This window comes from Seriola dumerili, unplaced genomic scaffold, assembly GCF_002260705.1.
Source record: "Seriola dumerili isolate Sdu_G_001 unplaced genomic scaffold, Sdu_1.0 BDQW01000468.1, whole genome shotgun sequence".
NCBI classification, from domain to species: domain Eukaryota; kingdom Metazoa; phylum Chordata; class Actinopteri; order Carangiformes; family Carangidae; genus Seriola; species Seriola dumerili.
Window position 1 is genome coordinate 4,099,438 of NW_019174723.1, and position 17,537 is coordinate 4,116,974.

Below are 17,537 nucleotides of genomic sequence, written 5' to 3' on the forward strand. Positions count from 1 at the left end.
TCTCCGGTTTCTACCACGTGACCCGGTTTATATGGCGAAAGTCTGAGCTGATCCCGAACTTGGATTCAGGAAGATTTACAGACTATCAAAATAAAACAGATATAAACCAGGTTATTATTTCATATTCATAACTACATCTTTAACCAAAAATTCACCTTTAACCCAGAAATAAAAATAGTTTATTCACTTATCCACTATAGTCAAGTTACATTTTCTGTGTAAAATATGAGATTTTTGCTTGTTTACTTTCAAAATAAAAGTCTCAGCAAGGACCATGGTTTGTTTGCGGCTACAAGTTTCAAAATAAACCTTTTATTTAGGTGGGAATATATATTTTGTTTTGATTTATTATTTATTATTTTATTTAAATAAACATAATTTTTTGTCGCACAATTTAGATTTTTATTATTTAATACTCATCTGTAATTATGTCTCAAGACCCCTCGCTGGTTTGGAACCACAAACCTAATGTATTGCCAAAAAAATAATAAGGAAAATAATCTAGCTATGAATCTGTATTAATGCATATGTTATAATCCCCAACCAGCGCAACAGGATTTTAGATTAGATCTGAAACGATTAGTTGATTGAAAGAAAATTAATCTGCAACTATTTTGACAATCAATTAACTGTGTAAAGCACTTTTCAAGCAAATATTAAAAAAATGTTCTGGTTCCAGCTTCTCAAATGGAGGAATTTGCTGGATTTCTTTGTGGTATATGAATATAAATAAAGCATATGAAGTTATTAAAATATCCTTTGGATTCTGAGCAGTTGGTCGGACAAAACAAGACATTTGAAGACAACACCTTTTTTCACAATTAGGCTATTTAACATTTCATAGATTAAACAGTTTTGATCAGATTGATTGACAAAATAATCAGCAGATTAATAAATTTCAAATATACTGAAAACACCCCACATAGCTACATACCCTGGCCCTCAGAAAATTAAAAAATAACAGTGTTAACAGTGTTTGAATTATTTGGATTTGTCATATTTTATTCAAGGTAACTGTTTAATTATAAATTCTGTCATGTTTTAGATACATTTTTCCAACATGTTTTAAACAATAGTTCACTGCAAGGAATAAAATCTTCCTTTATTCATGTATTTTTTTGGTATGCCTAAAAGTAGTCCAAATTTAAACATTTAATTTTAAAATATAACAATCAGCGTTGTACTATGTAATTCCCCTTAGAGGAGTATACAGAGGACATGACCTCCCCCAGTAGCTACTGCACAGCAGCTGTGCAATAGCATGCTTTCATACAAAATCTATATAATGACTAAGATGACAAAATGAATGTAATCCATGATAACATCATGCTATTATGAACATTATCTAATTTGTTGCCTATACATGCAAAAAATATACAGACTCAAAAACTTACCAGTCATCTTGTGGTGGTGCCACCTTGAAAATGTGCAGTTACCTCCTGCTGCAGGTATTTGTACGCCCTCTAGCAGCAGAAAGGAGTGTGTTTTGTTGTCCTACAGAGAGATAAAATGGTCTCATACTTAGGCAGTGGGTGCCCACAACACAAACAGCCACTAGGTGGCGACAGATGCTGACTGATTTACATTCAGGAGAAGTGTTTGTACCAAACACACTTAAATTACACTTTACTGTCCAGGTTTGAAAGAAACACCAACCACAAACCAAATGCTGTACAATTTTACTAGTGGCTCCCAGTGATGAATTCTAGCTGGCAACCTTTTCTGACAACCTGTGTTCAGTCATCCTCCTCTAACCCCAATATGTCTTTCTCACAGCAGACATTTTGACGTGCGCAGCAGGAAAATCTCAGGTGTTTCTAATAACATTAATGACGGATCTATTCAAGAGCCCCATGGAAAGTACTAGCACCCTGAAACTAAATCAACTACATGGAATTCAGCCATTATTTATTGTATTATTTACACCTGTGCTTTTCCTGCTGCGACCTGTCAAAATGTCTGCTGTGAAAAATGCCTGTTACTGTATCATCACTGTGACTTGTACAGCAGTGGTTGGCCCTGTTTGTTAGTTAAACTGTTGAGTTTTTGCTTTTCAGCCATACTATTGGCCTGTAGGTCCTGTTTTGGTCCACACTGAAATATCTCAACTACTATTGTATAGATTGCCATGAAACTTGGTTCAAACATTCATGTTCTCCAGTGGATGAATCCTAATTACTTTGGTGATCCCCTGATTTTTCACTAGCGCTACCAGTGGTATCAATGTTTTCACTTATGCAGTGAAATATCTCAACAACTACTCAATGGATTGGCACAAAATTTGATACAGACATTTATGATCCTCAGATGATAAATCTGACTTGACAAAAACTTTCTTGTGATCTCTGGACTTTTCCTCTAGTGCCACCATGAGGTCGACATTTGTGGTTTTGTGTAAAAGACTGATATTCATGGTGCCCAGAGGATGAATAACTTTGGTGAACCCTTAACTTTTCATCTAGGGCCATTGTGAATTCAAACTTTGTCCAATAGTTTGGTTTATGACTATATGCTGTACTTTGTGATTAGTTAAGGATAGCAAATGTTAGCATGCTAACACACTAAAGATGATATGGTAAACATTATACCTAGTAAACAGCATGTTAGCATGGGCAGTGTGAGCATGTTAGCTAGTTGTCATCATTCTAGTTGTTGTGTTTATTCGAAACAAAGAACTGACCCTGGTAAACATCAGCATGTAGCACTGTCACTGTGAGCATGTTATTATGCTATATTAGCGTTTAGCTTAAAGCACAGCTATGTAGCAATTACCGATTTGCAGAGCTGCCAGCATGGTTTTTGAGTCTCAGTCTTGTTTTGTCCTTTATTTATACAAGCACCACTATAGCATCACTATATGTATGATTATAATATTCCTATTGCATTCATAACATATCTGTGGTGCTCAACAGTAAATTTATTGTGATATTCTTGACCTGAATTATATTATCCTATCCTATTATCCTATATTCGGAGGGTTTATATTTCCTCAGTAGATTTATACTTTGTGATATCTGTATCACCTCCTCCTATAGGTTATTACAGGAATGCAAAAGTTCTCTTTTGTTGAGGAAGGAATCTAAAAACTATACTGTCCAAACTATAAGAGCTGCAAATATTCTTTGTGCTAGGGCTGCAAATAATGATTTTTTTCATATAGTTAATCTGCTGAATATTTTTCTCAATTAATCGTAGAGTCTATAAAATGTTTGGAAATAGTGATGTATGAGCACAGTTTCCAAGTCTACCCCCCCCTTTAAAAAAATATTGAATTTACAATGAGAGTTTTTTTGATTCAAAAGGACTCAAACAACTAATTGATTGTCAAAATAGTTGCTGATTAATTTTCTGTCGATCTACTAATTGATTGATCAACTTCTCACTGTAGCCTTACTCTGATTAAATTACTTCTAACAGGATTTTCCTGCAAGCGATTTCATTTTACCTAAGGGAGACTTAAATAATAAATAAATGGAAAAAAAAACTAATGTAAATAAAGGATGACCCATTTTATTTCCCTAAAACAGCATTACCTCACTACATTTTCACACAGGAAAACGACACACTCAGACCTCGCATGCTTTAAGCTACAGGTGGGGTAAAGAAAAAACAGAGTGAGACTGATTAGTAAGAGATCATCTGATCCCCATTTTTAATCCAATAGTTTACTTATTATCAAATCTGAATCAGCACACAGCAGCAACAATCTGTATTTTAGCTGAAATAGCTGTAACACACTGCCATTTGTCGTGTTGACAAAAAGTTGGTGCAATGAAATCAGATGTTTCTAAAGTGTTTATTTTGGCAAGCACCATTCGAAATAGAGCAAATTTGTCATGTGCTTATGTTATGTGATGAAGAATAAAATTATATACCCATGCAAAATTCCCTGTGAAATGTACATACGTATCTTTATTGCAGAAAGGTTAAGTGTCACTGAAATCTTATTGATTTCTTTTTTTTTTCTTTTGTATTTTTTTTCTCTTTTTTTACTTGTAATGACTTATTGTTCTGTTGTCTCCTCTGTGTCTCCCTCATGTTGGTTTGTTTCAGTTTTCGGTCTATTTACCAGCATTGGTTAGCTTGTAGAAATTTTAAGATCATTATACATAGTTGTCTGGAAATGCTTGGCATGTATGGAGTTACATGATTTCCTCTAAAATCATACATCCGTACAAAATCAAAGTGAGTAAAAAACAAAACAAAAAGAATAGATACAAATCAAAACCAAGAGGATCAAAAACAAAAAACAAAAATGTCTCTGTGCATCCTGATATTGAACTGGAAAAATCGTCTCATCATCTTGGACTAGGTTACAAAGCCTGTTTACCCCCCCCCCCCCACATTTCATGTTTGGTGTCTTTTAATGCTTTTTCGTCCTTATTTTCACATCAGTTCTTTAATTATTGAAAAGGAGCATCTGGCTTCCTTTTGTTGTACGAAACAAGAGGAGAAATCCTCAAGTGTGTGCTGTCTGTTGATGCTCCGGGCATCGCTCAGCTCCTCACAGGGCTCCTGTTGCCTACATGAGTCTTTATTATTTAATATTAGGTCCATAAGTCCCTCCACTCATTTACATCTGGACGCAAAGACGAGGTCTAGCCCATCCGCACATGCCTGGTTAGACTCATACAGTGGTGACCCTCATCACCACCTCTCGGTTGGCAGCGGCACTGATCCGCGGATCGTTGGGCCTCAGTTGGCTCAGGATGTGCAAGATGGTGTACCCACAGTGGTGGTTCAGAATAGTTCTTAGCCTCCTGCTCTGTCGCCCACCGCTGCTGCTGGCCAGACCGTGAGGGTTACTGCGAGAGCCACGAGCCCCCGTCTTACTGCTCGAACTCACCGGGTCACCCAAGTCCTTTGATTTCTCATAGTTCAGTACTTTCCATTGCTGATTGACAGCCTGCCATCGTTTGAAGATTCGATACACTGAAGATCCCTCATGGATGATGAGGCCTGGACAGAAAAAAAAAAACCGAAGGAACAGGGTGAAGGACAGCACATGAAAGCCAATGAATTCCCAATGCTTTACATCAAATATTATGCTAAAAGGGCCCACGAGCTGCAATCAGCTTCATAGGTAGGAACTTTCCATCTCGCTTGTGGATGAGATTAGACAGTTGGCAATAATCACAGTGCAGATATCTGATGCCATCTGTTCTCAGTGTTGTCTTACACAGGCAACTCACAATTACACATTAACAGTCGACCAGGTTGCTCCTAGAAAACAGAATCTGTTATTCTCTGCGATATCATCAAAATTTGCTTGGCTGTTCTCCTACCTATATGCGCCATCTGCTTATTTAGTTTTGTAATTTTGTTATGACCTTAATGACCAACAGAATGTTAAATGAATACATCTTTTTGTCATCATGTTAGTTTGTCCTTGCATAATGCAACCAATGATTACTAATATTTTTGTTGCTGTTCAAAAGCACACCCTGCTTTCTTTGCTACTCTTCTTGTTGCATAATGCATCTCACCTAAGCCTTCTACTGTGTGCATCTTTTCATGTGATATTCTCATACAATTTATCTGTAACTGCTGCTGCCAGTGCTATTTAGAATGGCTTTTGTTTGTATATTTTATTGCCTGTCCTTTACCTATGCAGACGATATCCATGAAGCCGTACATGCCGTAGCAGATTTGGAAGAGCAGGTCCTGACGCTGCCACTTGGCTGAGGGGCTGAGGGAGGACCAGATGAGCCAGGAGATGCTGGCAATGAGGAACAGGGAACCCAGAATAATGGCAGCGATCTGCACCTTCTCAATCACTGTCAGGGAGATGGCTTGCCACTGGAAAGGAGAAGAGAGTCTAAATCAGTGGTGGAAGAAGTGCGCAGATCCTTTGCTTAAGTAAAAGTACCAATACAACAATGTAAACAGTCTGAATTATAAGTAAAAATCCTGCATTCAGAATTCTGCTTGAGTCCAAGTTCATTTTGGTTCATTTTTATTGACTTTCTCACTCATCATTGCATCCTGTACAGAAAGGTTAGGGTGGTCCTCTCTCTGAGAGGCCAGACTTGCATACGTATTTGTTTATTCACAACGCCCTTATTGGAAAATTGGAAAGCTGCCTTCATATATTACCTTCATGTTAGTTTAGTCTACTGCACCACATTACACCAGGACTAATGACTGGCTTACACTCCATGTCCCTTGAGTTCATACTGAGCTTGGAAGAACTGCTTTTGGCTTCTTTGCAGCCTCCACCTGGAACTCACTACAAGGTCTTTAAAAATGAATTTGTTGGTACCTCTTGGTCATTTTAAGTCCGTAATCTCAAACCTTTTAACTTCTATTTGTACCTGTTTTAATTAATTTTATGTTACATTATTTATTAATTGTTTATATGTTTGTTTTCATTGATTGTTTTTCTTTTATCTTGTATCTTTATCATTTTGTATCTGCTCAATATCATTGTAAATGAGAGGCTTTGCCCTTAATGACTTTCGAGTTTGAAGAAAGACATATATATTAATTTTTGTCTTCTTTATTACCTTTTAAACTGCCCTTACCCCACGTGCATGGTATCCCGTTTCAACAGGAACTCATTTAGAAATCTGAGCTCTCATTTTGTTATTTTAACAAAGCATAAAGCTGCCAGGGTTGTAAATATATTGTTTCATTACACAGAAAAATGGGAGAAATAAAACTATAAAACAAAATGATTTTATTGCAACATTTTGAGCCTTTTTGAGTCAATATGTCTCTGTAAATCACTCAGTGTATGGTTTTCTCAGCTTGACTCTACATGGTATATACTGTATACACACAATAATAAATATGTCAGACAAACCAACAACCACACACACATGGCACCCTCTCAATAGGTTTTAGAACCATTGGCTGCTTCTGAAAAGGGGGGCAGAAGGACAGTGACGCAGAGGGAAAATGTGTCAGCACAATATGGCAAACAGTCCTGACAACACAGCGATGGCCCAAGATTTGTTCTAGCAAACAGTGTTGGGTCTGATGAAGCAGCATTTGTACGTTGTGTATGTTGATATGAAAAGTTGTGTCAGCGGCAGCAACTTGTTTTACTCCATGCGATAATGAGTTTAAAAATACAACACCTCACAGAGCAGAGCAGCATTTGTGTTTACTTTCATGTTGAGACAGAGTTTACATATTCACACACTTATCAGCATCTTGTTTACATGATATTTATCCAGTACCCTGAATCCCAGTCAAAAAGCATGCTGGATGTGTTTTGAAAGGAAACTGATGAGGAGACTTTTTTGCCAGACCGAACTGAACAGAGCCATGCTGTGCTGGCCTGTTTGTAAGTACACTCACATGTGCAGCATGAGTCAGATTCATTTTGGACAGGAACAGTATCAGTGCTGCAGTGGCTTTTTAGTTCAAATTCTGCAACAGTAATAATCCAAGCAGGGAGTGTGAAGTTGTTTTCATAAAGATTGTTTTTCTCGTTGCTGAAATGTGTAACTCAGCAGCTGGTGTGGTTGTTGTTTATGTGTGGTGCAGATTCCCATTCATGTTACCTGCAGAGGGTTCTTCGTGCTGATGGCCAGGACCTGGTACTTGAAGTAGCAGAGTTCGCAGCTCCAGGAGCCTCTCTCGCTGATCCAGCGGATGAGGCAGGGCTGATGGGTGCAGCGCACAGAGCCGTCACAGCGGCAGGGGCTCAACAGCTCGCCCTGCAGGACAGACAGGGAAAACACAGCAAGATGAATTCAGTGGAAAACAAATATTATTAAAATATATTTATTAAAAAAACCTTCTCTCTTGGAAGGAAAGCAAATGATCATATTTCCTTAAATGCTGAACTATTCCTTTAATCATTACTAAAGAGGTAAAATATAAAGAATTTATGGTGATGTAGCCTGATCAAAACATCTTATCATCACAATTTTATCTTGATATCTTAATAGAATATGCACTACCAGATCGCACAATAGAAGCCACATTTATTGCAAACAATGATGTGTTCCACTTATATTCCAGCCACTCTCAATATTTGAAGCAATAAATAAAATAAACAAACAAATAAACCAGTAGAACAGCTAATAAAAGCTGTGCTAAACTCACATAAGGGAGTTTAGTTTTACAGGCATAAACAAAGCTTTAAGTGTCTTGGTTACACATTGGTTGTAGACAATGAATGTGTGCAGAGCTGGTCATATTCGTAACACTGTAAACTACATGTGGTGCTAAACTTGCATTATAAGCTAATTTTATATGACACATTTAATTCTAGCATAGTTCTACTTTCTGTTATGATGCAGAATAAAGGAGTGAATATAAATATAAGACCGCCTCCTATTCTCCAAAAAAAAAAAAAAATCAGAAAAATTAGACTAACAAAAATTATAGTACCCTCCCCCTTTTCTGACCACCCCTCCCCTTCCTAATAATTTTCATACAGTCCCTAAGAGACAGGAGAATGTGGCTTTTGGGCCAAATCCACTGTCCCTTCAGCACAACGTCAGCACCTGAAGTCTGTTGGCTTATTTGCCACATTAAGGATGACCACACTCAGGCTGTCACCACCATTCATCGTCAAACATCCATTTAGCCAGACAGCTTAAAATGACGGCACGTTTTGGAGCAGACTTCTGCAAACTCGTCATTTCACTTAACGGAAAGCAAAAGAAAAACACACTGTTGAATGAAAACATTTAAAATGACAACATTGGGGGGGGGAGGGGGGGTATTATGGGAGTGAATCTTTAGTAAATCAATGAATGGGCACAGCTTGATGTGAGACCCAGTTGGCAAAGGGGCATGTAAGCACTCTGCAACAACAGCAGGGAGCGGTGAGGCTTCAAGGGCAGGCAGATGAAGGAGAAGAGAGCTGCCGAAGCCTGACGGCGATTCACACAAACTCTGAGTTAAACTCAGCCAACCTCATCACAAACTTACACCTCTCAGCTAACACAAACAGGTCTGGAAAACATCAAACATACACATTGACTGCCAGGTTTCCAGGTGTTAGATTCAAAGGTTGTGATTTTGAAAAGCAAAAACTGTTTGCAAACTGGACTAAGATATAAAACAGGGGCCAAATTTCCTGAGGGAAAAGTAAATCTAAAGGAATAGTTGAGAAATGCACTGATACTGCTCTCATGTCTGTATACAAAAAATATGAAGCCATACATCCAGGAGATGGTTAGCTTAGCTTAGCATAAACATGGAGAGCAGGGAGCAACAGCTAGCCTGGCTCTGTCCCAAACTAAACAAATTTACCTATAGTACCACCTCTGTAATTAAGATGTTGTTAAGATGTTAAAAAATGGTGTGGCATACTGTTTCAGAACTGCAGAACTACAGTTTTATTCAGGTGCAAAACTACAAAGTTTATTAATAAATTATGTGGCATCAGATTGGTGCATAGACAATACTTGATACAGTATTTAAGACAGTATCAGAGCCATTTCCAATTCTAGTATCATTATATATCAGAACAACTCTACTGTTTACCGTTTAGTGTCTTTCCCCAAACCCCACATGTCAAAGTAACAGAGTGTTACTTGGATTAGTTGGTGTACTGTAAGTACCAAATTTCAAATTGTAATCCCTTACAATAGTTGTTACTGGAAAAGTAATCACATTACTGTAACATCTTCATAACTAATGTTACTGCCCAAAACCGCAGGAGGGAAAACTTGTTGTTGGCCCCTACTGAACCACATTGTACTTGGTAGTTTCATTATTTCCTCAGACAACCAGAAACCAACCAGAAATAAAATGAAATGATTAGCTGATTAATCAGTTAGTTGATTAGTAAAAATTTAAGTCTTTTTCAAAGTAAAAATGCAAACGGTTCACTGGTACCATGTTGTCATATGTGAATATTTGCCAGTTTTCTGGTTTTCTATAGTAAACTTCACATTTTGGGCTTTTTGACAGCTGGTCTGACAAAATGAAGCAATTTGACTTTGTTAACTTGGGCGTCAGGGAAAAATGATGGACATTTCCACTATTTTCAACTTGATTATCAAAGAAAATAATTCAGACGTAGTGTTAATGGAAAATTATTGCTGCTTCAGCCTTCCAGTTCTCATATGATGGAATAATACGTTTCAAGACGTTTTCTGTGTGTTAATTAATTGAAGCACAGGAAAGGATTGAAGCAATTTGATAAAACATTTTACAACAAATGACTACAACACAAATCAAAAGAAAACAGTCAAGGTCTTAAAGCTACATGTTGACACAGAGTCCGTCTGTAAGACTGGGAAGACAAGATGGAGGATGGAGGGCCATATTCTACCTCAGTGGAGCAAATTTCCAACATATCAATGATTAATCAAATGATGTAGGCAGAAAGAGAGGAGTGTAACCCTGGGGTTTTGGGGCCCCTGGGAAGTTGTCATTTGCCCGGTTGAGAATCCAGCCTTGCTTATTGCTGGTAGTAGTATTATTTTACTGTGTACTATGGTGCCTCATAAGTCAGTGATGTGGCATGTCATACAACATTATTAATTGCTTTGGTCTAGAAGACTGAAGTTGTGGGTTTTCTCTGGCAAATAATGTTTGTAGTGGTACACACTTTATAGAGTGAGACCAGGTTCAGTTTATTGTGTAATAAAGTGACTGTACACACAATTTACTAACTCAAAAAATTGAATTTAGTATTACATTTGTTTTTTTTTTCTTCTTCGTATTGGTCACATAAATGATGGAAATCAAGTTTAATAAAGAGCAGATTAAAATCAGCTCATGTCTGTTTGCTTGTTTTTCTGTACAAAATTAATTAACATCAGGGCTCAAAATCTTTCACTTAACAAATGGTGACTCAGAAATGTGAATCAGAATACGTCTACAGTAACTTGCCAGAGAAGTGCCTGTTTAATCAACACAGGGTTTATGCACCAGAGAATTACGTTGACACAAATAATGCTTCATGTTTTTGTTTTTTTTCAGTCCATCTACACTGCATCGTTCCCCCATCTGGCTCGATTGACCTTCCCACTCATAATAAAAGACTTCAAGTGTCCCACTGTATAAAAGATTGGGTTTGGCAGATGAGCCACATGCCACTCGTAAACTTTAAAATAACTTGCCTGCTGACATTATAAAGATAACACAGAGAAGGTCAGAAGTATATGAGGAACTAAATAAAAACAATATGAAAGCAAACATTTCTAAAATGTCAAGCTGTCGTTGAGGTGTGTGTGTGTGTGTGTGTGAGTGTGTTATGAGGAAACATTTTCAGGCTGAGATGAGAAAGTTAATGTCATGATCAAGTAGAACAGAATAAAAACAAAGACCTTTAAAAGCTGTGATTATGATTTGAAACCATTACCTGAAACAGAGGCTGTTTGAGCAGAAAATGTGATATGTATGATGACCAATCATTTTATCTAAAGCCAAAATCAAGAGGAGTCTTTTCTGGAGCTCATCTATTTATGATGAATAAGAGACCGTGTTTTAGACCCATGTGGTACCCAAAGGGATTCTCTCTGGATATGCATCCAATTAAAACTATAAGGCTGAGTAATATGCAAAAGCTCATGTTATTTGCATTCACAGTTCTTCAAAGTGTCTCCTGAGTTGATCCCAAAATAAGGTTCAAGATTCAAACTCTTAGGCAATGTTGTTTGATGTTCACAATAATTGATCATCCTGCTCAATATTTCACAGGACGTGAATGTGTGAATTTAGCTTCAGGAAACCAAACTGAAGGTGTGAAGGTTGTTTTTGATGCACAGCAATCTAAATGACTTAAAATGTAATTGCTTTTAGATGAGAACTTTGTACTACATCTCTGAAAGAACCTTAGTAAATAAATCTTATTTTGAGCTTCACACACTGGAAAATATTTGACATATGAGGTTTTCTCAACACTAACAGAAGTGAAAACACAAGGTTATTCTAGATAATAATACTAATAAGTTTTAAGGGTGTTTTTAATAATCTACATTTTTACATCAGTACTTTTATACTGAAGGGGCAAGTAAAAGCTGTATTCAACTGAATCAAATCAAATCGATCAATTAATTGAAAACAACTGAGTGAAAATGGAGGTGAAACACATTGTTTGTTAAATGCTTCTCTTTCATTTGCAGTTTCTCTCTTTTTAAAGCCAGTGCCTTTACCTGAGGGCAACACACAGTAAAAAAAAACACATAATGAGACTTAAAAGGTCACATCTGGACTGGCAGGATGTAGTCATACTAAAAAAAACTAGAGCATGTAGTGATATAGTGTGTCTGAGTGAACAATGAAGTCAGTTGTAAAGATACATCACTCTTAAAATAAACCTACTTAACCCACCTAATTTTACATTATAAGGCTGGAATTTTTTATAGATTTTATATTTTTCCTACTGTCAACAAATCCCTTGAAAAAAACAAAACCAGTTGCTCTCAAGCCCTAAGACCACTGCTTCCTTCTGAAGATCTTAAATCTTTAAAAACAGGTTAAAAAAAAAGATTATATAATTGTAAATAAAATGCTGAATAATTTGCTAAAACAGCTGGGCACTGTCATTTTTAGCAGATGTAACTTCAACAGCAGTAAACAGAGCATTAGGTGGGGACTATTTTCAGATGCAGTTTAACACACATTGGGCACTCTAGTGAGTATTTACAGTAGCCGGACTGTGTTTGTGGGACTTAGTCAAAATAAACTACAGTGTCCAGGTTCATTGTAATGACGAAACATGTCAGCCAGTGTAACACTGTGCCTCAATACTGTGTTGTTAGGGACTGTCCTCGACAACAGCAAAATATTAACGTTCAAGTGACAGAGTCCTCTAGTGGCCATAATAATTATGACTGTAGCAAAGGAAGAAGTAAAGTGACGTTTAAGTCCACACACAGAGGAGGTGGCGGTGGATGGATGGGTCAACAAAACAATGGATTTTAACATGGGAAGTAGCGCTTTGTTATTTTTGTTTAAATTCAATAGTCAACATTTTTTCTTTTAAGCATGATTGTTAACTGCATGTTTATTATTGTAACCACGACGACGAATGTCTTCTAACCTTAGAGAAATAACTTTAGCGAAACCCAAACCAGGTTGACTTTCTAACCTTAACTAAGTACTTATTTTAACCTAAAGCAAAGCGTTTTTATTGAAAGAGATTTAGATCCATGATGAGCAATTTAGCAAGAGCTAAAAGAGGAAACAATAAATATATTTTCCACTCATCTAAAGAAACCTCCTTCCTATCCAGAGTAGCTTTGGGTAAAACATAGAGCTAGAGAACATTCATACCCATGCGTTTGTCTAACCCCAACCAAGTAATTTTTGTGCCTAAACCTAACCAAATCTTAACCAAAACGCTATCACATCATGAAATAAACTTGTTTTTCAGTGATTTGTAATGGCTTTGGAAGGCACAGACAAAGGATATCGTCCAGCAGATAGGGGCATCAGATCAGGAAATGCTTATATATGTGTAGTTCTGTAGAACATGGACAAACAATGTATTTTGTCATTTAATCTAAAGGACTTCTGTTTTAGCCCTATGGCACTGAAGAATAAGAAATATGAGGCTTTGGATACACACACAATACTTCTATTGGATTTGTTGACAGGACAAATATAGAACATCCAAAGACATTAAATTAAAGACAAGGCCCTGTTCATTTTCCAACAAACATAGAGGCTGCTCAGCACCTCTACGCACACACAAACACTTCCTGCACGGATGATCTGGCGTGGGTTTGTCCCTCAAGGCCACTTCACAGAGCATGAAGGTGTTAATTTGGTGTGTCACTTCTATGACTAAGAAAATGGTCTTCCTCCACAGCCGTAACCTTTAGACCAAAATTTTTGGAAGTGCCTCCTCAGCTCCAGACTGTGTGTCCCTGGGGGAAATCGCTGTTGGGCACTACAAGAGTAAAAGGGCAGGCAGGGGTGATCACCGCGTCCACCGCCACCACCACCAAAATCACCTCCTCCACCGCCACCACCCCTCCTTACTCCAACTCTGTGCAAACCCAACACGGCCGGCCCCTCCGGCAGGCTCTGGCACTGCGTCTGTGAATCCAGACAACGCTAAGTGAAATCAGTGGCCCAGCTACTGTACCATGGAACACTCTGACACCTTTGACAGACACTTAATAAGAACTCATACTCAATGCAGCCCACAGAGCAAGGTGATTATGTCTGTGGGTAATTGGCCCGCTGACAGCGACATGATCCTGGCCCCTGTTGTGACCTGCTTGAATAATGAAATAACAATAAAATGGCAAATGTGCCCCCCCACCCCCACCCCCCCTGCACCCAAGGAGGTATGAGACACCTTCCCTTTGTACGGAACAGAAAATTGAGTGCTGTGGAGGCAAGAAAATATATAAACTAATATGACAGTGAGGAGCTGATGTAGCAGTGTAGTCTCAGGGTTTTCCCTCAGTGCTTTGTTTGCTTGCTCTTTGTCTGTAGCTAAAGAGGCAGCTCAGAGCCATGTTGCACGATGAGTCACCTTGCCGGAGAGCCCAAAGCCCAAAACATCAACCTATTATTAAGGGAAGATGTTTGAGTGGGCAAGACAGCAACCTGGGGTTGATCCCTGTCTGTAACATCAAATGGCCTCGTATCCAAAACAAGCCCTGAACTGATTTATACGCTGTCCTGTGGCTCTCCACTTTACTATGTCTCACAATAGAAACTCCAAGGCAGATGTCATAAATTAGCACATGGGCTGTAATAACACTATACGCCTATCCTAGTGACTAAGTGGTAATATCCATCTGTGCTCCTACAGGATTTACAGTGTTTCTAATTATCTCAGGCTTCAGGACTACCTGCTGAGCCAGGCGGCACAGGTTTCTGCACATCTGGTGAGACTGACATTTGGCCACAGACCAAAGAGATGCACTACTTATTGTTTTGTTTGAGCTCAGGAAAAACCAAGCACCAGAGAGGAAAAAGAGGAGAAATAGAAGCACACACACAAAAAAAGAAAACATGGATGACAAATTCATTTAACTTGTCATTCATCATCACAGTCAACACCATTGTCTGGCCAGGAAGCGTGATCATCAAAAGATCAATACTTGATCATCCTGTTCTGTGACAAATGTGGACGGGGGACAGTTGATTTACATTTACAAAATGATTGTGACTCATGCATATTCAGTCCCTCTCAGCCTATTTGTCATCCTGCAGACCTAATTGGCTAACTTTCTTTGTTGCTATGCTGGCCGGATTTCAGATGTGTGGGAACTGCTGCCTCGCCACCACTGATTAGCTTAGTTATGAAAACAGTGTTATTTAGATAACCAGATCACTGAGCAGTCATCTTTTGTCAGGAGATAAAAAGGGACAATATTTGCCTTTAAAATCAAAGGTGTGAGGATACAGGGTAGCAGATGCTGTGCAGATTGTGAAATCCTTGGAGGCAAATCTGTGGTTTTGGGCTATATAAATAAATCTGACTTGACTATTTTTTTACATGATTGTCAGAAACCTGGGCCTAATGCTAGATTGTTTTTTTTAAAGGAGGTGGGTGGGAGGAGGAGAGAGGGAGAGATGTAGGACAGGATGGTTGTAGTAGCTTCACTGAATCAGAGACCCTTTGTGATTTGCTGTGTAAAAAAAAAAAAAAATCAAAATGGCAGATTAGAATTAAGATCCTAGTGTGTGTTTGTTAAAAGAATACAAACTTCCTAAAATGCTGCTGATGTGGGGTATTTCATGCATGGTATAAGATGGCACCACAAAGGCTGTGTGCAGCACGTTTTAAGCACAGAGATGTGAAACAAACAGGCTGCCTGCCTCCCTGCCTCCCTGCCTGCCATCCACACAGGACGTGGCATCAGCATTAGGAACCAATTCTCTGCTGCATGTCTATACCTGCTCTGGGCCTTGGAAACAGATCCGGCACTGGGGGGTCCGCAGGCTGCTGGCGGTGCTGGCCAGAGACACGGCGTCCAGGCCCACTTGCAGCTTGGGCTCCTTGTCCTCAAACGCCAGGCTCCGGGGCCGCGGGTCGCTGCCGTAGTACTCCTCCTCGTCATCCCGGGAATGGCAGTCGACGAAAGGCGGCCAACCGCAGCCGCCCATCCCCAGACCTCGCATTGTGGTGGACCGTCTATCTGTGTCTGAGCCGGACTGTCTCGAATCGGATCGCATAAACACCAGGACTTTCAGTTCATTGAAAAACATGCGGATCCGATACTTGAACATGTTTGGCTACATAAAGAATCCGCCAGACTGGAATAAATAAATGAAGTGTTTTTGTCTTTTCCCCTCTCCCTCTATTATTATTATTATTGTTATTATTATTATTATTATTATTATTATTATTATTATTATTATTATTATTATTCATACACCCACTGTGTTCATTTTCATTGGCTATATCTGTAATACCACAACTACTAATTGGAAATCCAGAGAAATAAAGGCTCTCGCCCCAACTGATGGCATGTGTGTCTAAGCCAATGCGGATGAAAGATTTTCCCTTTCAGCTGGCCGACACACTCTTTCAATATTCATTACTCAAACAACTCAGCAAACGCTGTCTAGATACATGTTCCATCGCACCCTCCAGAAAAACATTGACAACTTGTAGGCAATAATGTTTGTTTTTTTGGATTTCCACGGTCCATTTTCTTCGCCGCGCTGCTCTCAACGACACCTTTTTTCATATGCACTGGGCTTGCAGCAAAAAATAGCCTACATGTTTTTGCTACCCAAAGCAGAAGACTGCGAGAGAGTGGACGAGTGGAAGAGAGAGCAGCACAGAGCCAGGAAACAGAAGATGGGATATAAAATACAACGACATGCCATCCACACAGTCACATCTGGGACTCTTGTCAAGAATCATAATCCAAAAAGAAAAAAAGAAAAAATAAGGCTGCGGAAGATGAAATGGAAGTTTGATTTGGATGTGGTTATAATATGTCTGTTTTTTTTTTATTGTCCCTCACTGTAGCATCCCAAGCGTCAGATCATGGTCCCGTTTTTTTTTCTTCCTCTCTATTTCGTCTCCTTTCTGTAAAGCCTCTGGTTGATCCACGAAGAATCCGTGCCATTCACCCCGACAATCCAAATCGTCGAGATCAAACGCACAATCCTTTTCATTTGCATTTTTTTTCAGAAGCCTAGCTGGAAACATGGCAACACAAAAACACCCGAAAGCCCCATGTTTCCCATCTTCGCTTCGATGTCCATCAGCATTTCATTGCGAGCCAAAATACGGGCTGAAAATGTCAAAGAGAGGCGGAATAATAAAGGCACCCTGCGATTTTTCTAATTAGACAGAAAGACGGGGAAGACGCATGAAGATGTCTTCGCATCCGGGAGCAATTACACAGCAGTAATGGCATTGATTATTGGATCAGATAGATGGTGGTGATGATACTGCTGGCGCTGATTTTCCTCCTCGAAATGGTCGGCTTGGAGATTGAACCAACGCAGCAGCTACTTCCGGAATAGAGAGAGGAGAAGAAGAAGGAGAAGAAGAAGAAGAAGAAGGAGAAGAAGAAGAAGAAGAAGAAGAAGGGAGAAAAAAACAAATCCTGACTGTCATCCTGTAAACAAGTCGCTATTTTTCTCTAGTCATCCATCCGCCTCCGATGGGTGATGTGCCTCTCCCCGTGCTCCCA

At 38.9% G+C, this 17,537-nt stretch overlaps 1 protein-coding gene across 1 annotated transcript; it reads right to left on the reverse strand.

The window, feature by feature from the left end:
* Positions 1-3,624: 3,624 nt before the first annotated feature.
* LOC111234976 (E3 ubiquitin-protein ligase MARCH9-like) lies at positions 3,625-16,211 on the reverse strand. Its single transcript, XM_022763235.1, has 4 exons — positions 15,781-16,211; positions 7,512-7,667; positions 5,607-5,799; positions 3,625-4,959 (listed from the first exon to the last, which is right to left on the reverse strand). Exons 1-4 carry the CDS (start codon positions 16,111-16,113, stop codon positions 4,628-4,630), a joined length of 1,014 nt encoding a protein of 337 aa, XP_022618956.1. The 5' UTR covers positions 16,114-16,211; the 3' UTR covers positions 3,625-4,627.
* Between the last annotated feature and the right edge of the window lie 1,326 nt (positions 16,212-17,537).